This window comes from Lissotriton vulgaris, unplaced genomic scaffold, assembly GCF_964263255.1.
Source record: "Lissotriton vulgaris unplaced genomic scaffold, aLisVul1.2 SCAFFOLD_945, whole genome shotgun sequence".
Classification (NCBI taxonomy): Eukaryota; Metazoa; Chordata; class Amphibia; order Caudata; family Salamandridae; genus Lissotriton; species Lissotriton vulgaris.
The window spans coordinates 112,667-132,682 of record NW_028255629.1 but is presented as its reverse complement, the minus strand read 5'-3'; the positions used below and the strand labels follow the sequence as shown (position 1 = coordinate 132,682).

General features: G+C 46.8%; 1 protein-coding gene across 1 annotated transcript in view; it reads left to right on the top strand.

Annotated features, from left to right (window-relative positions):
- Positions 1–3,721: 3,721 nt before the first annotated feature.
- LOC147659047 (NF-kappa-B inhibitor beta-like) overlaps positions 3,722–20,016 on the top strand; it is a 59,853-nt gene continuing 43,558 nt past the window's right edge. Inside the window, exon 1 of the mRNA XM_086952011.1 lies at positions 3,722–4,297. Within this exon, the coding sequence (XP_086808137.1) occupies positions 3,897–4,297 (401 nt within the window). The 5' untranslated portion in view covers positions 3,722–3,896. The remainder of the gene's footprint in view (positions 4,298–20,016) is intronic.

Sequence of the window (20,016 nt, the reverse complement as noted above, 5' to 3'; positions counted from 1 at the left end):
TTAGTTCTTTCTATCTATTTTATTTGTCATTATTATAAAAGGGAGATGTGTTGTCATTTCTCTTTAAGGTTTGTATTCTGTTAGGAATTATGTGACATCAGCGAGAACGTGTTGCTCGAGCTGAGTCACAGAGACGGTCAGTTAATGGATCCGCAGCCACAAGATTATCGGAGGGTATGTATGTATGTATGTATGTATGTATGTGTGTTCTTATATAGCGCTCGACTTACCCTTGGGCATCTCGGCGCTTGCATTGGGAACCCGTCCTGGCTTTTCCCTGTGAGATAACCGTACTGGGCATCCCCAGGATGAAAGCCAGGCATCCCGCCGCGGGGGGCCGTAGTGGAGATTAAGCAAGCTATTGCCCAGAGTTGCAGAGTGTGAACCCGTGATTCGAGTAGGCACCGAAGTGAGAATTATCGAGTCCGTTGACACTTGGGTTCAGACCCTGCCGCGTCGGGAATTGAACCCTGGTCCCGGGTCTGACCTCTGCTTCAGGGTATGCCTCCTCTAACCAGTGAGCCACTGCAAAATAAAAGTAAATTTTTTCTCTTCTACTGCATCTTTCGTTTTATTAGTCTTTAATTTGTATTCAGATCAACGTTCTTGGTCTGTTTTGCTTTAAAATGCACCTGTATTTCAAATTTTCCATTATAGGCACAACCTTTTAGTATCATTCTCATGTTTGTCGTGTAACGTTGCTTGATATATTTCATACATCCACTCATCAACATCGTTTGTCAGCACACAAAAGCAGAAAAATTATATAACAACATTATGAAAAATCTTATGACATTGTAGGGAGTCTGTTGGCGTTCAGTGTCGGTTGTTTGGAGCTATGATGGTGCATGTGTTGGCATAGTAGAGAGAGACACAGCTATGTAGTGTGCGCTCTAGGTCTTTGGTGTGCGCGTGACGTCACACGCCGCACGTAACCAGCGAGCGCTGTGCGCACGTGCGAATGGCGGTTCGTGCGTCAGAGCGTGGCGGAACGAGTAAGACGCCCGGCGCTCTTCCTGTAGTTAATTTAATAAATAAACACACGTCTTCTGCTCCAGATTTATCGTGTGTGTGTCATCATTTGGGGGTGTGGCCAACAACATTTCAGTGGCGACGAGGAGTGGGATACCCCACAGGCAACACTCACCCCACCCATTAAAAAAATAAATAAATAACGAAAACGAAGGCACAGAACGGAGGGAAAGACGGAGGATCCAGAAGACAACACATGTACAAGCTTACCGTCCGTATAAGAGGGAATCCAACGGCAGAGGGCGCAGGAAGAGCGCGGCAGAGGCGCACAGGAGAGGGCGACCCCCACCAGGTGCACTGAGCCAGACAGCACTACGTCCTATGAAGAAACAAGGTAGGAGGGTGGCAGCGCCCCCGTTATGGCCCTGGCGGAGAAGGGAGACCGCGGTGAAGGGGGAGGAAGAGAACCCCATCCCGACACATCACGAGAGGAGAACGCCAGAGCGCCAGGCAGCCCCAGGAACCAGAGAGGAAACGTCAGCGCGCCTGGCAGCCCCAGGAACCAGGGAGAGGAACCAGAAAGACTAGCCAGAATGAGCAACCAAGCGTCCTCGCTCACTGCGCTGATCCCATTTCTACCCAAACCAGGCGTACCCCAGATGAAATGGGAGGACTGGAGGGAGTATTTCAAGAATTACCTCGAAGCCCTAGAGGATGAAAGTGGGGAAGAATTTCCAAGTGCAAGAAGAAAACGAATACTTCTACACAACTTGGGCCCTGAGGGAATAAGAGTGTTCTCGAACATAGTGCCTGCGCCTCGGCAAGCAGCCGATGATGACGTCTTCAAGCATGCTTTGGAAGACCTAGACACTCAGTACCGCCCAGCAGTGTGTGTTTCCATTGATCGTTTCAACTTTCAACAGAGGAAGAAAGGAGAAGGAGAGTCCATAGACGACTACGTTGCGGCCTTAAGAAGACTAGCGATCACTTGCAAGTATGGGACACTCCAGGATGACTTTCTCAAGGATCAGATCGTAATGCACACTACCGACAAGACTGTTCAGGACAAGTTGTGAAAAAACAGTGGTCTGAAGTAATCAGAAAGAAGCTGGAACTGTAGGTTCTTAAGTTACTTTATTAGTTAAGATGTTAAGTCATAAGTTATAGCGATAACCCCATCAGGAGCAGCTGTCCTGCTGCTCAGCCCTCACCCAACTGACATTCACAGCACACCAACATTCCAATCATCTAACATTCCACACGTCATACATACAAGCTGAGCAGCAGGAAGATGTAAGATACAACATGGTCCCTACTCGTGGACACAATGGTATACTGAGCTAATAATCACACACCTGATAAGTGTTATGTCTTTTGTCCAACCGGACAAGGAATTTATTTAACAATTTTCTTAATAAAACTGAATGAACAGATTAATAACAAATGGGCAGAGCCGTGACCCACAGCATTCAGACAAAACAACGAACAGAATGGTAAAAGGAGCAAAGAAAAATATGTCTGTGTACTTGTAGTCAGTGTTACAGACAGAGATTGTTATAACCACACCATTGCATTTCACAATATTTTAAATGCCATATTGCATAAGGGGGTTTTTTGGTCGACGACGTTTCGATGCCCAAGTTAAACCACCCCCTTTTATGAATCGTTTTTGTCCACCATAAGCGTGGAAGGGTATACTCAGATGTGAGTCCCTTGCTCATTGCACCATCAGGATTAAAGCAAGCCGGGCCGAAGACGGCTGAAATGCCAGAAACCGGTCCCCGGTAGCTTGATTCCTTCCCAGTATAAGAATTGGCTTGGTAGTTTGGTCTGCCCTGTTCCCATGATGCACTGGGCCAGGGTCAGACTAATTTGCATGTAGACATGTTCTGAGCTGGGATGGTGCAGTGAGCTAAAAAACGGTGATGGATCAAGCCCTGATCTTTGGACTGGGTAAGAGTGGTCTGCTTAATTCAGACACTCTGTTCATCACCACCCCCTTTTATGAATCGTAAGTTAAATGAGGGGCATCATCATCAGGACAAAAATATAGTCATTGTTGTCTTTAAATATTACACTGCCTTTTAATGCAATTGCGTATTACAACAGGCAAATCATCGGTCAGACCCGCACACCTCAGAGACTTTGTAGTAGAAGACTGTTGAACCATGCAGCATAGTTATCGTGTGCATGAAAAAGGGGAGATATGTTGTGTGCGCTCTAGCTCTTTGGTGTGCGTGTGACGTCGCACGCCACCAGCGAGAGCTGTGCGCACGCGCGAACGGCGGTTCGCGCGTCAGAGCGAGACTGAGCACGGAACGAGTAAGACACCCGGCGCTCTTCCTGTAGTTAATTTAATAAATAAACGCACGTCTTCTGCTCCAGATTTATCGTGTGTGTGTCATCATTTGGGGGTGAGGCCAACAACATTTCAAGCTATCAATCTTAAACACACATTTTTTTGTAGCGTATAAAATGAATAACGTATATAATCTTGTTTTAAGATCTATTTTCTCACTTCATATATAGCTTTAATTGGCAGTGATTCCTATCCTCATTTAGTGTTAAAGTGATGTGATAATCTACCATGGTGGACTTCTGTATTATATTCAATCCTATCAGGTTTATTTAGTACAATAATCGCCATTCCAAAACGGCCGCCGTTTACAGCTATGGAATGAGCTGTGAGATGTGGGTCCCTTTTCTATTTCCATGAATAGGTTGTTCTGTAGATTACTTTAAAATAGCTGCGGCCGCCATCTTTGTTGTGCTTCCGCCTCGCAGTGAGCTTCTCTGTCATTGGTTTGAGCTGGGATGAACTGAAATAGCTATTGGACGGGTTAATGGGGAATTCCCAGGTTACATAAAAATACCCCGTTTGGGGGGAATCCGGTAGCGAAACGACAGGGCTGCTCGGCGCAGTCATGTCGGGGAAACGGCTTGACGAGGATTGTTGCGACAGCGGCCTTGGCTCCTTGTTGGAGGGGCAGCTCTTGAGCCTGCCCGACTCCCTTGGTTGCCTTCCGGTAACAAATAACTGGGAGAGAGAAATCAGGAGTCCTAAGTCTACTGATAGTTTTTCGAGGGCTGGGGAGCTTCCGGGGATCAAGAACCCAAAACCTTGGAGTGATGAACAGACCCACAAAGTCTCAGTGGAACAGGAGTTCGAACGCTTTGACTCTGCTTTGGGCGAGTCGTTACAGGATGAGGATGCGACTGTCGTGGAGGTGAGGGATCTAGTGCAGGCCATCCGCTTGGAACAACGCGCAGACCCCGAGCCCTGGGCCGTGGAAGTTTTCGGATATCTCTCAGACGAGGGAGACACGTAAGTATATGGGGCTTTTTTAATATGGTGTTGTGTCACGATTGCCTGTCCTCTCACTCGCAGTGCAAGCTTTAACTTGGCACCCTCCGCTGCTACAAAGTTCTCTGAGATACAGTGGTGTGGGTGACTGAATACGACTGCCAATGGGCTGCATCCGTGCCATGGGGTGTACCTTCCTGTACCACTGTGCATATTGTTAGTTTAGAAACTTGCAAAGTGCCCTCGTTTGTGAGGTAACCTAAAGCGACACAGTGATGGTTATGCTACGTATACTTTATGGCTTACAGCTCAATGTACTGAAGCACATCTATGAAACTCAATAGGATATTCATTTACTTAGTGCAAGTGGATTTGCCCTATATTGGATCTGCTTTTCTGTACGTACAGCACACTGGCACGTCCTGTGTAAAAAAAGAAATACAAAATACACTATACTGTTTGCCTGTTGCTCAACCCTTTTCTTGGCCATACGGTCTTTAAAGTGAATAGTGTTTGTAATTGACATCCCACTTCTACATTTTACTAGGGATTTTAGTGACTGGCTGTTGTATAAGACGAGCATAAATACTGTTTTGAAAAGGAAAGGACAAGCTACTGCGTTTAATCTGTGCTCAATGTGATGTCGCACGCACCTCAGCAAGCTACCGTCCACTCCTTGGCAGGTTAGTCACCTTTCGGCCACTTCATTATGGGGATATTCTGGTTTGTTTCTCGGGTGATGCACAGCCTCTTTAATCGTAGTGTTGAATTAAGAGGGTAAACGTCTGAACCAAATCCTCCACTGAATGTAATATTAATCGCAAATTCTCATCGTATTCCGCTTGTTGATACAGAGTTTCGAGAAATTGGGCTGTTCTCAACAATTAACCTCGGGTCCCTGTGAGGACTAATACGCATGTGCTTTAGTTTGCAGCCCTCTTACACCAAGGTGTTGTAGTTTGGCACCGCTGCAAGCACTAGGTTATTCGCCCCGTTACGAGAAGGATGTCATTGCTAAAAGGTTGTTTGGAGTCTAGCTCGCACCCTTCGGTGTGAGAGATGCTCATTGAAAGGAAGAAGTATTTGGACTTTCGATCGTAAGCTCTTAATACTCTATAATGCTAAATATAGTGCCCGCTGAGCAGCCGGCTAGATTTTCTTTTTTTTTTTATTCTTAATCCGTCAAGTGTAAAAGGTATTGCAAATATCAAGGTACCCTCGCAGTAGAAACGAACACAGGCGCTGCCACTTCCCCGTCCATCTCTACGCCATTGCCCTATGACCTGTGATTTGCATGCAAGGCTTTTTGTTTTCAATTCTGTATAGCTAAATTATTATTATACCAGCGTGCGACGAGTTGAATGATGGACACCAGGGTGTTTTTGGCGTATTTGTATTGCCCGTTGATCTCCTTCCCATTCCCTTGTGATAAATCGATGTCCTAGATGTATCGTGAAAGGAAATCTAAAACTCGCATATACGGAAATTAATATGGGACCCCCAGAATGTGCATCAGTAGATCTTGCACAGTTACTACGGTTTGGTTTTGTAGTGTGAATATGTGAAACGTCATGTTAATTCCATTCACTCCTCTACCGAAACATTTGTGTATGTCAATGTGTTTGGATACTGCAGAGTAATAGCAGTATAGCAACCCTTGAACCTGTTTATCACTACATAGTGGGCACATCACTGCACAGTAGTGATCAGAAGTTTTTGCTTTTCGCATTCAACACCTACGTTGTGTACTCGGTATTTCTTTTAACAACTCCTGGTCTAGTCCATCGATACACCCCTGCACTGGTTTGTTATCTTTAGCTGATGTGGGATTTTCCCTCGCACTACAGGAGGAAGCCCAGATCACCCTGGAAATTCCTGAATTGCATTGGTGTCCATTTTCATTCCAAAGAACGCGTTTCCGCCTTGGTGATTACTCTGAAGTCTAAAATAAAAATACCCTGAGGGTGTTTGTTGCATTTTTAGGTCTCGCCTACTAGACATCGCATGCGTTGTTTGTTGCTATACTTTTGTTAGCTTCTAGTGTACTTCTATACGGCCCTTTGCCGAACATTGGGAGGCTTCATTGCCACTCATTTGCTTGCTTGTTAGTTAGCATGTGCGGGCTTTCCATCCTCTACTTTTGCTTGTTCATTCTGCGCGATATTTCAGATGCTGTTTTTTTTCACTTTTGTGTAAGACTTCTCAAAAAGTTCATGGTGTGTAGTTCATTATTATTATTATTATTTTTGCTGTCTCCCTGGTGTGCTTATCTTTCGCTCTGCACACTACGGTCACGTGTGATTCTTCGGCCTCCCCTCTGATTAGTTAACCCTCGTGCTCTTCCCCACCCCCGGGCATGTTGCTTTCTTTCGTGGGTGCTTCCCCGCCAACATCCTCAAGGCGCTAGCTAGATTGCTGATAGAGATGATGCAGGTTTGTTTAGTGCACATTCTGTGAGAGGTGCCACTACTTCGAAGGCTTGTATGGTGGGTGAAAGTTGGCAAGCCATTGTGCGTTGTGCTGATAGGTCATCTGAATCTATGTTCAGACAAATTATTTTAAGCCTGTGGAGAATACAGCTAGATGCTTAATTGCTAAGCTTTAAACTTGCATAATATTGACCGGGTCTTGACATAAAATTTAGATTTTCCACATCCATGGTGGGCTGGAAATCTGGATTTTATTAAAGACACTTAGGCTATTATTATCCCTCCCAGTATAAACCCAAACACTGGTATTTTTTTAAATATTTTACAACAGGACAAGTTTAAAATCTTTGTTAAGTATTGGTGGAAGAGGTTATTTTTTAAAGAAGTTTATTTTCCAAGTTGTGGATCTTATATGGAAATACCTTTACAGTTCTGGTTTGCAGCTCTCAAAAGGATGAGGACTGGCTGCTGGGGGGTTAAGTTTGGAATGTTTCAAGATTCTAAGTTCTATAAGATTCAAAGATGCTGTAGAGTGGTGGCAATAACGAGATTCATTGCAAAATATTAGCCTCCGTGTCTTTATTAGAATCCAGATCTTCAGCCCACCATGGCTGTGGAAAATCACAATATCTATCTTTTAACCTTTTTATGCTTGCCAGATCAGCCATCTCTGTTCAGATCACCTATATTGATGATTCTGACGACACCTTTTGTGATGCTGCAACAACACCGCCATTTGGCCTCCGTTACCTGATGTGCACTCACTTTAGAACTGAAGCAAAGCTGAACTCTACGCCTTATGACATTCAAGACTGTATTTTTTCATCACTGTTGCACCTGCAAGGCGAGTGAGTGAACTTCAGGCGCTATCTGTGCAACAGCCATAGACTTCTTTCTTCCTAATAAGTTAGGTCCTCTAGATGAAAGCGGCATTCTTTCCGAATATATCTACACCTTTCTACATGAGGCAGTCCTCGCCATAGTGGCTTTTATACTTCGCTCACTCACTCTGTTGAAGAATGTCTTGAGCCTAAGAGGGTCCTCAATTTTCACATTGATCGGATTAAAGACCATCGTTTGGATTACCAGCTGTTCATGGGCTTCTTTGGTACTAAAAAGGGCAAAGTGGTTAAAAAAAAATTACCCACCCCCTGATGGATAGTTCTATGCATTAAGATCTGCTATGGGCTAGCCAGAAAACAGCCCCAGAAGGCTGATGTGCAGTATACCTGTCTTGGACATCTGCCAGTCTGCTACGTGGGCTTCCCTCCCCATGTTCACAAAGCACTATTCCTCGGATAAACCAGGCCCGGTGGCATGTGCATTTAGCTCTATTTTCCTGCAGGATTTCTTGGTCTGAAGCATTCCACAGACCCACCTCTTGGGGAGGTACTGCTTTGGTATCTTCACAGCGAGGAATCTTCAGTTAGAAGTCTTTGTCCGAAAAACAAGTTAGTTACCATCGGTAACTCCTTTTCAGGGCTCTCCTGCTGATGCGCTTGCGCATAGCTGGCGAGCTATATTGCAGCTTAAACAGAGCTAAACCATCTCGGCGATTTGTTGCAGTGCCCTAGAACGCGTGCACATCAAAGCCACCAGCCTCCTCCGGCATCTCCAGCTTCCCCCAGCCGGCATTTCTCCTCACCTAATTATTCACTGCACGGCCAGCCGGCACATCAAAGGCTGCTGCTCCTAGCCCCTATTCTTCCCTTCTTGCCTCTCCCCGCACCCCCTTCCCACCACAGCAATGCCGAGGGCTTGTTTATATTGCTGCCTAAACATCTCGCACGCTGCTCTTGAAACAATAACCGTTGTTGGTCATGATATATTTAAACGCTCTAATTATTTTATCAGCACCACACAATTTTATAAAGTGTTTTGCTGGCATTTTCGTTTTATGCTGATTGTTATTTTACACCTTTTACATGCTGGCGATTTGCTTCAAACGAATACATTCATCCTGAATCCCGTTACTAGAGCTTTCTCCTCTTCTACTATATATGGGTTTTAGTTGAATTTCATTGATCTCTTTTACTAATGATTTATAAAAAGTGCCACCCACCACACAGCTCCACCGATGCATCCACCACACAGCTCCACCGATGCATCCACCACACAGCTCCACCGATGCACCCACCACACAGCTCCACCGATGCACCCACCACACAGCTCCACCGATGCACCCACCACACAGCTCCACCGATGCACCCACCACACAGCTCCACCGATGCACCCACCACACAGCTCCACCGATGCACCCACCACACAGCTCCACCGATGCACCCACCACACAGCTCCACCGATGCACCCACCACACAGCTCCACCGATGCACCCACCACACAGCTCCACCGATGCACCCACCACACAGCTCCACCGATGCACCCACCACACAGCTCCACGGATGCACCCACCACACAGCTCCACAGTTGCACCCACCACACAGCTCCACAGATGCACCCAGCTCCACCGAGGCACCCACCACACAGCTCCTCCGAGGCACCCACCACACAGCTCCTCCGAGGCACCCACCACACAGCTCCACCGATGCACCCACCACACAGCTCCACCGACGCACCCACCACACAGCTCCACTGATGCAACCACCACACAGCTCCACCGACACAGCTCCACTGATGCACCCACCACAGATCACCACAGATGCACCCACCACACAGCTCCGACGCACCCACCACACAGCTCCGACGCACCCACCACACAGCTCCTCCGACGCACCCACCACACAGCTCCACCGACGCACCCACCACACAGCTCCACCGACGCACCCACCACACAGCTCCACCGACGCACCCACCACACAGCTCCACCGACGCACCCACCACAAGGCTCCACCGACGCACCCACCACAAGGCTCCACCGACGCACCCACCACAAGGCTCCACCGACGCACCCACCACAAGGCTCCACCGACGCACCCACCACACAGCTCCACCGACGCACCCACCACACAGCTCCACCGACGCACCCACCACACAGCTCCACCGACGCACCCACCACACAGCTCCACCGACGCACCCACCACACAGCTCCACCGACGCACCCACCACACAGCTCCACCGACGCACCCACCACACAGCTCCACCGACGCACCCACCACACAGCTCCACCGACGCACCCACCACACAGCTCCACCGACGCACCCACCACACAGCTCCACCGACGCACCCACCACACAGCTCCACCGACGCACCCACCACACAGCTCCACCGACGCACCCACCACACAGCTCCACCGACGCACCCACCACACAGCCTCGACGCACCCACCACACAGCTCCACTGATGCAACCACCACACAGCTCCACCGACACAGCTCCACCGATGCACCCACCACAGATCTCCACAGATGCAACCACCACACAGCTCCACAGATGCAACCACCACACAGCTCCACCGAGGCCCCCACCACACAGCTCCACCGAGGCCCCCACCACACAGCTCCACCGAGGCCCCCACCACACAGCTCCACCGAGGCCCCCACCACACAGCTCCACCGAGGCCCCCACCACACAGCTCCACCGAGGCCCCCACCACACAGCTCCACCGAGGCCCTCACCACACAGCTCCACCGAGGCCCCCACCACACAGCTCCACCGAGGCCCCCACCACACAGCTCCACCGAGGCACCCACCACACAGCTCCACCGAGGCACCCACCACACAGCTCCACCGAGGCACCCACCACACAGCTCCACCGAGGCACCCACCACACAGCTCCACCGAGGCACCCACCACACAGCTCCACCGAGGCACCCACCACACAGCTCCACCGAGGCACCCACCACACAGCTCCACCGAGGCACCCACCACACAGCTCCACCGAGGCACCCACCACACAGCTCCACCGAGGCACCCACCACACAGCTCCACCGAGGCACCCACCACACAGCTCCACCGACACAGCTTCACCGATACACCCACCACACAGCTTCACCGATACACCCACCACACAGCTCCACTGATGCACCCACCACACAGCTCCACTGATGCACCCACCACACAGCTCCACCGAGGCACCCACCACACAGCTCCACTGATGCACCCACCACACAGCTCCACCGACACAGCTTCACCGATACACCCACCACACAGCTCCACTGATGCACCCACCACACAGCTCCACCGAGGCACCCACCACACAGCTCCACCGATGCACCCACCACACAGCTCCACCGACACAGCTTCACCGATACACCCACCACACAGCTCCACTGATGCAACCACCGAGGCACCTACCACACAGCTCCACTGAGGCACCTACCACACAGCTCCACTGAGGCAACCACCACACAGCTCCACTGATGCAACCACCACACAGCTCCACTGATGCAACCACCACACAGCTCCACCGACACAGCTCCACTGATGCACCCACCACAGAGCTCCACAGATGACCCCACCACACAGCTCCACCGAGGCACCCAAGACACAGCTCCACCGAGGCACCTACCACACAGCTCCACCGAGGCACCCACCACACAGCTCCACTGATGCAACCACCACACAGCTCCACTGACACAGCTCCACCGAGGCACCCAAGACACAGCTCCACCGAGGCACCTACCACACAGCTCCACCGAGGCACCCACCACACAGCTCCACTGATGCAACCACCACACAGCTCCACTGACACAGCTCCACCGATGCACCCACTGCACAGCTCCACCGATGCACCCACTGCACAGCTCCACCGATGCACCCACTGCACAGCTCCACCGATGCACCCACTGCACAGCTCCACCGATGCACCCGCTGCACAGCTCCACCGATGCACCCGCCGCACAGCTCCACCGATGCACCCGCCGCACAGCTCCACCGATGCACCCGCCGCACAGCTTCACCGATGCACCCGCCGCACAGCTTCACCGATGCACCCGCCGCACAGCTTCACCGATGCACCCGCCGCACAGCTTCACCGATGCACCCGCCGCACAGCTTCACCGATGCACCCGCCGCACAGCTTCACCGATGCACCCGCCGCACAGCTTCACCGATGCACCCACCGCACAGCTTCACCGATGCACCCACCGCACAGTTTCACCGATGCACCCACCGCACAGCTCCACCGCACAGCTTCACTGATGAACCCACCGCACAGCTCCACCGACACAGCTCCACCGATGCACCCACCGCACAGCTCCACCGACACAGCTCCACCGATGCACCCACCGCACAGCTCCACCGACACAGCTCCACGAGGCACCCACCACACAGCTCCTGCGATGCAGCCACCACACAGCTCCACCGACACAGCTCCACCGAGGCACCCACCACCCAGCTCCACCGAGGCACCCACCACCCAGCTCCGCCGAGGCACCCACCACCGCCGAGGCACCCACCACCGCCGAGGCACCCACCACCCAGCTCCGCCGAGGCACCCACCACACAGCTCCGCCGAGGCACCCACCACACAGCTCCGCCTAGGCACCCACCACAGCATCACTCAGCGCAACCACAGCATCACTCAGCGCAACCACAGCATCACTGGTTCAAATATGTTCTTTCAATGTTTCAAGCTGTTTTCAAGCTTTCACGCTTTATTACAAATCGTAAAAAGATGTTAATATTTCACTTCTGTTCTTGGATTTTCGTCACAATAAAAAACACTGAACATAATCTTCACAAAAGTTATTTACAAAAGTTTAAGCTATTGCCATTACAAATTAAATACATTATTTAAGTATTAATTATTTAAAAAAATTAAAAGCCATTGTCACATTTGCGAAAGTTATAACTATTGGCATTGTAAATGACAAAGCTATTAATCTAGCTATTTAAATAAATAAACACATAAATAAAAAAAATCATTTATAAGACCAATAGCTCAAACTTAACTAATCGGAGCCCTATTACATTTCCAATGCTTGTTTTGGTACAAACTGTTTAACTGTACATTTCTCAACGTCAGTTTTCTTTAACTCCCCTACCTGTCCATCTGCACAGCTAACGACGAGGCATATTTATTTGGTGGCATTCAGAATCATTAAAAAAACTTTTTTTTCCGCCTGTATTTGTTTTTTCTGTCTGGTTATGTAAATGTTAGCCAGAAAAAACCTAGGAGCTTTATTTATGTTGAATGTTGTGGTTTGGATGCATGAGTTAGCGGAAAAATGTGTTTGGAAGGCAGTCGTGTTAGGTCAAGATGGGGTGTTTGGTGCTGTTCTAGGATGGGGGTGAGAGAAAGTCTGGTGTCAAAGGATTGCCTTCATGGTATTGGATATTGAGATGAGGTGCAGTTGGAAATTGAATGTGTTTGGTGGCCTTGGAGAAAGGCGAAGCTTGGGTACGGGGAATGTTGCAGGGTGGAATTCCTCTATGGGATATGTTTTTAGTCCATTTCCATTTAAGACACTCATAGCAGTTCTTTGAGTGACCTTTTTATTGTTGTGTAATATTGGTTGTGAGGGCAGTAGTGTGAAGCTGACGTCACTATTTGGCTCAGGGGTTCCAGTTCGTATTGAGTAGTTAGTCACTCGCTGATTATTGGAGGTTCCAGATCTGTTAGATAGTGTCCGAGTTGCTTGGTTGTTGATTTAGGAAGTGGTCCTTATAATTAATGTTGTGCAGCAGAAGCTTATCTACAAATAATTGGTAATAGGAGGTTGGCGTTTATGAACAAGTTGCCAGCTTACAATTTAGAAATCTGAAGCTTACTTGTCATTGAATGGAAGTAATAGTTTACAATATCTCTAAAGTTAGGCTTTTCTTGCTGACATTAAGTTCTTGATGGGGGCGGGTCACACAGTAACAGGTGATTGGGTCTTTGATTTTCAGAGAGATTGGTTAGCAAGTATGTTAAGTTGAACGTGTTGCTATGGTGCAATGATAATTAAGCTTCAAGGGAGGAGTAGCCTCTTTGCAATTGTTTAGTAGCTATACTTTGCAGACAGTAGTGTGGTGTAAGAAGACTTTCTGGGCCGTAAAAAAGCTTTGCATAGAAGATGCATGGCAGGATAGCGATCTGTTGCACTGGCAACGTACCCAGCCTCTAACTGTAGAAGATCTCTAATACCTACTCAATTGGAGTAGAAGTGAGTAAATTAAACTCTAACATCTGTGTAGTAGGTGTGAGAGATATACTTTTGTGTGTAATGGGGGACAGACCAGAAGGGAACATTGGTACTACAGTGGAAGATCTGTTAGGCTTAACCAAGAGCAGAGTAGAACGGAAATATGGGGGCGGACTAAGTTGCTGTAGTAATAGGTTTGACAGATTCATGCTTGTGTGGTGAAGCGATAACCCAGAAGAGGACCTAGAAATAAGGTATTTCTGTGATTCTGACCCAGAAGTAGAGTAGTAACTGAGGCATGTGGAAACCTTGAAACTGTAGTAGTAGTTCTGAGAGAGGCATATTATTGTGAATGGAGAGCAAACCATGAGGTATCTACTATAGTAGTAGATCTGCTAGACCAGCCCAGAGGTAGACTAGAGCAACATATAATGTACTATAATCACCAAGTGGAATTAAGTCCGTCCGATATCCTTATTCAGTGGTGCATCAAAAACATTTGTTAGAGTTTAAGATTATTTTGGAGTGATCGGTGCACAGTTTGTGCGTTGGCTATTTCCTGGCCCAACCAGGAAAGGCTCCCTTAACGTCTCTGTTCTTCACCTCGATTCCCAGGGAGGGTGGTTCCCTGATGAGGAAGGCTCCGTTAGAGATGGGCAAGCCACTGAAAGTTCGAGCAAAGCTCGAGCTTAAAGCCTGGCTCTGCTTGAGGTCCTATTGGAACCTCAAGCCCATAACAAGGCGAGCTTTCATGTCGTTTCTGCCTGCCATCCTCCCTTTACCAAGGATGTGGTGTTTTGGCTAGAGCTGCCGATTTTATTAACTTGGGAAGCCCTGCCTCTGCATCGGTTCAACATCCTGTGATTCTAGGCAAATCACGTAACCTCCTTGTGCATTTAAAATACAAATGTGACCATGTGTAATGTGACGTACTGTTATCAAAGCTTCCACATGCCCATACACTTTTTTGGGTTTTGACGGGACTGTCGTATTTTACGTGATGGTTTTTGTATGACTTAACAAAGCAAACATTTTCAGGGCTTGGCTGGTGCACAGGCTCGAAGATCCGAGCAATACCCTTTGCTTGGCTGTCCCTTTAAGTTCTGGGCTTGCCAACCTCTAGGCTCCATTGACCAGAAAGATCACATGACCCTGACCGAGCCTCCACTCTTCAGTTCGTGTTTTACGCAGGCTAATGTTGCTGGCAGTCCCTGTATCCTATCTGAACTAAAGAGAAAACCGGGCAAAGGCAAACAAAGCCTGTACTTGGTTACGCACAGTGGTGTCTGGCTCTCCAAAAAATCTATGCTTTTGATATTCTTTCTTTTTCTGCATTTGTCCCCATATTACGACAAGCATTCACTATGTCAATAGGTGTAGCTCATGAATGAGTGTGTTTTTGTGTCATTGATGGGATTAGGCTATCAAGTCGGCATACGTGCACACTATTGCTCATGTTTGCAGTCATTCATTCATCCATCTAGCCATCCTCTGATTCATTCTTGTATTCGCCCTCTGACACAATCACAATAAAACACACACCAATTCAACAACATATACAAGATAAATAAAATAAATAAATAATACAAGTAGGAAAAACGAAACCTGTTGCAGTCTAAACATGGCCTGCATTTGCTTTCAGTATTGAAACTAAACATAGCAGCAGGTGTCTGTCTTGTAGCGGTATTGTAAAAAGTATATAGTGGTAATGTTTATAGCATGGCTACCTTTAGAGCCACTGTTTTGGCCGTCTTGAAATAGTAAAACATTGATACACTGTGGACATCAGCAGTTCATAATGACTACCTGATTTCGAGGAAGGGGCCATGTGAGATGCGACGCCCGGCAGATGGAGTGAGCGGCAACCAAGTGACCTGTTAGCACTGCCTGGATAGCTGTAGTAAACTGTTATGAAACATTTAAATAAAAAGATGAGAAACGAAAACGAATTATGAAAGGAAAAATAAATAAAACTAATGGTCTGGACAACCAGCCCGGTCATTGAAAAATACTCCTGTTCAGGTGGATATACACAGATATGATTAGTAAATGCGGTCATCCGTAGGGCAAGAGAGTTCATCACTGATGTAGACTAAGCCATTACCCCTTTCAGTACACTGTCATGGTATGATGCAGGGTGTAAATGACACTCAGACAAACCAGTGCCAGAACAGAGCTGAACCAAAGGCCCTTTGTGTATCTCTATAAATATATATATGGATGTATGTATTTAATGATTTATTTTATTACATGAGCCTTGCAGACAGATGGTAAGAGATTCTAGCAAGAGTTATAGCAAAACTCTTCTACCCTTTCAATTTGTGAGAGGTGGTAAACCACACTAAATCTATGCCCTACAAAGGTAATCTGTAAAAAATGATGCAGCAAAATACCTATCTGAAGACTTTAATACAGAGAAATAACAACCCATCCTTAAAAACCCATTTACTTTAACATACGCCTTTCACAAGCAATAAGTTAGGCCTGCTACATATATCAAGGCTTTTCATAATTCATATATCTGACCTGTGGCATCAGAAATATTTTATGTTTGAACAAGTCCAGGCTCTGGCTACTTTCAATGGGTTATTGCCATAGCCAACTGAGGCCTCCTCTGCTGCACTTAACCTTTCATGCAAGGCAGCCATCAGCCATACAGTCTACAATTACATTGTGTACAAAATTCGCTATTCTATATCTCCTAGCTGGGCCTAGCAAGAATTCTAAAATCTAGATTATCTGAGGAGATAATCAGCACGAAACTCCTAACTACTATGATAAGCATTTTGTTTCATGGAATCTTACAGATTATTAGTAAACTTTAATACAGAGTAATACCAATCTATCCTTGAATGCCTACTGTCTTTTAGACATGCATTTCACGAACGATGTGTCAGGCCTACTGCATTTATCATAACCGGTTGTTAACAATCAGACCCATAACTTTTATCATTCACTTATCACCATAACCAACTCAGACATACTATGTTGACCGTAAGCCTTCCCACAAGGCAACCATCCGATATACTGTAATAAAATTACGAATGTGTACAAAATGCCGTTGTAAAAACTAGATAAAATCTATTTTAATAGAGCTGAATAAGGATTACCATAGTGCTAATCGTCTATCCCCATGGTTTGTTAGAGTGGGTCACCAAAACCTTTGCCTACTACCAGTAGTCTGCAAGATCTCATATAAAAAATACTTTTACACGTTTTGAGGCTTTAGCATAGTGTAATAACAACCCATCCTTAAAAGCCTATTGCATTTAATACATGCTTTTCACAGTAAGTAAGGCTTAATTGTGCGCTTTTTCTTCTTCTTCATAAACAGATCACACCTAAGGAATCTAACATATCTTCTCCCAGAGAACCCATAAGGTCTCAAGCCGTTACCAATCGCTTTACACTATGCACTACAGAGGCCAGCTGAAGCGCACATAAACTGGCAACTACCAGGCATATATTTCTAAATGTACAAATCTATCCAAAATTACAGCTGGCAAAACATATGGCACCTCCTAACCAGGACTAGAAGGAATAGTTACACTGTAATTCTACTCCCAGGGTTTGTCAGTGTGGGTGAACATAAGCTTTCCACAAGACAGCCAACCTGCATACAGTCAAAAAGTGCAAATATATATAATTTTATAGAGGTCAAAGAAACGTTGTATTCCCCATGAGAGCGTACCAGTATTATTGTAGTGCATATCTTGTATTCCCATAGTTTGTTTGGGTGGATTTCCAAGACCAAAACACTTGCAAACTCTGGTAATCTGTGAAATTCCATGGAACAAAATACTTGTTTGCAGGCTTTTGCACAGTGTAATAACAATCCATCCTTAAATGCCTATTGTCTTTAATAGACACCTTTTACAATTATGTAGGTCTTGCCTACTGACTTGGTTAGTGTTTCATAATAAACCTATCAAAGCTGGCATGACTTTCCCTATGAAACAAAAAGGCCTATTCGCTTTACCATTGATTTTGCACCTTATACAACAACTCTCTATTCAAGTCCACATAAACTGGCAACCATCATGTTTTCCCTAGGAATCCATTCCGCCCATTGCTTTGTGTTTTGTAACTCATATTTGCCTGCTTTCTGTTAGCTGACTTTATTTGTTTTTGGCTGTCCAGCATGTCTCTGTCCCTCCTGTTTAGCATAACCTGTTTACCACATCCCTCCCTCCTGTGGATCATAGCCTGTTTACCATCTATCTAATTGACTCCTTGTAGTCTTCCACAAGTGCTCGCTTTCTGGGAGGCACTCCTAGAGAGTATGTGTTCTCTCCCTTGTATGTTAGTTCAGGAAGTAATAAACGTGCTTGGCTGGTTTTTATTTCTTTTAGGTCTCGCCTGGCGTTGGAGTGCATGCGCTCCTCGCCTGCGAGAGCTATAGTAAACCAGTTACTTATTAGAAGGGGACTCAAGCCCCGCCTCTCCTTTTCATTGGGTTGTGTCGGCGTTTATGGTAAACGCCGGCTTCCCATCGGAAAGGAGGGTTTTTAGTTGCCTCCCTTTTGGCTTTTTGGTGGACTGCCTCGCCTTATTCATGGCTGTCGTGAAGACTTTTCTTATCTTGTTTATTTAACAGGCAGATAAGAAAAGGCTTCACAACTGCTGTGATGCAGGCATGGAGCTCAGAGGTGCACTGGGTCACGGGGAGGACAAGGCAATGGCGTGCACTTGTTTAAAAGTTCTGCTTCCAGGGGTTCTTCATAGCAGCAGGCCCCTGGCACCATCCTCCGTTCCTTCTCCTCGTGAGACCGCAGCGAGAATTAACCTTTAATAGAAAGGGCTCCAGTGTTTGTCCTTATATCGACATCTACGCTATGTAGCCTGTAAACAAAAACTGCTTTCTAATGTAGTTTCTCGCCTGCCGATTGGTTTAGTTTTCGGACAAGTGTTTTTTTTTTTTTTAACACAGGGTTCTCTTAAAAATACTGATCAGTCATTGAAGTCGCAGGATTGTCGGTCGCCTCTGCCGCTGACACAGGTGAGATGGTGTGTGGACAAGACTAGGTTGTATCATTGTCGCAGCGGCGCAGCAGATCCCGTGACACCGGAACTCACATGTGTTTCGGTCCCATTGCACCCTAATGGTAATGTCTTTAACTACCCAAGTAAGGCTGGGGGCCATGGAATCATTACTTCCACCACACTCCCTTTGCCCTGTAGTGTAGAGCGCTACGAGGCATCTGCGCCTCTCTTCAAAAAAATTCTCAGCACTTAGTGTGGGGAACATTCAGTGAGACCCTGTGCGTTGGGGCGATGGGGCAGGCGAAAATTCCGGAAAGAGACAAAACAGACTATTGTTTAATTGTAAATTTAAAAGGTGTGCTTTAACTTGAAAAAGGAAAGTAAACACAATGTAAAAACCGTTATAAGAGTACTGGAATTATTTCACAGTGAAAATACAAATAATTGACCAAATTCTCATTGGTTTCCGCACATTTCGGGCACAGGAACAACCAACAAAATATCATTAAATCAGATGTGGAGTGTAGCAATTAAATAATAGAGATTAACGCATTTGATTCCCCTCCAATTTCTGCAGACGAGAGAACTTCCAGCGGGATAAAACGATTTGCTCAGGATCACACATTTTGGTGAAGTACAGAATCCGGTATTACAACTCTGGTCTCCCTGGACAACAGACTACAGTCTGGCAACTAAACCACGCCACTATAAGCAGATAAACCTTTAATAAATGTGCGTCACCCCTAAAACTATTTACCACTGACAAGGTGGAAAGCTGCGCACGCATGGCTATGGCGTACGTGTACCGTGGGAGCACGAGGCTCGTGGGTGCCACCATCGAATAAAAGGTTGAAGAAAACACCAGAAGACTCGCAATGCACCCTTTACCACCCTTTATTCCCCTCGTTTTGTACTAAAAATAAGACCGGTCACAAGTTCCCGGATGTCATTTGTCCCCTGCAGGTATAATGGCATGCTAACATTAAAAACTTAAATTAATGTACATATGCACTGTTCTTCATTCAATGCTGCTCTACTGCAGTTTGACGAATTTCAATTCAAGTTAATTCATTCACTGGTTTATCAACAAAAGTACTCTTCACGGTACCTGGGGGCTATTGTTACATACTGCACTAATCATTTAACTAGCCTTCCGTTTAGCTTTCCTATTGACGCCTTTTACTGCCGAAATACTGCAATTTATATTCTATGAACACGTTACACTCAGCAGGTACACTATTAAATCAAGGATAACAAGCCTGCAATGAAAGCGAACGCCTCTTGTGGTAGTTAGATATTTA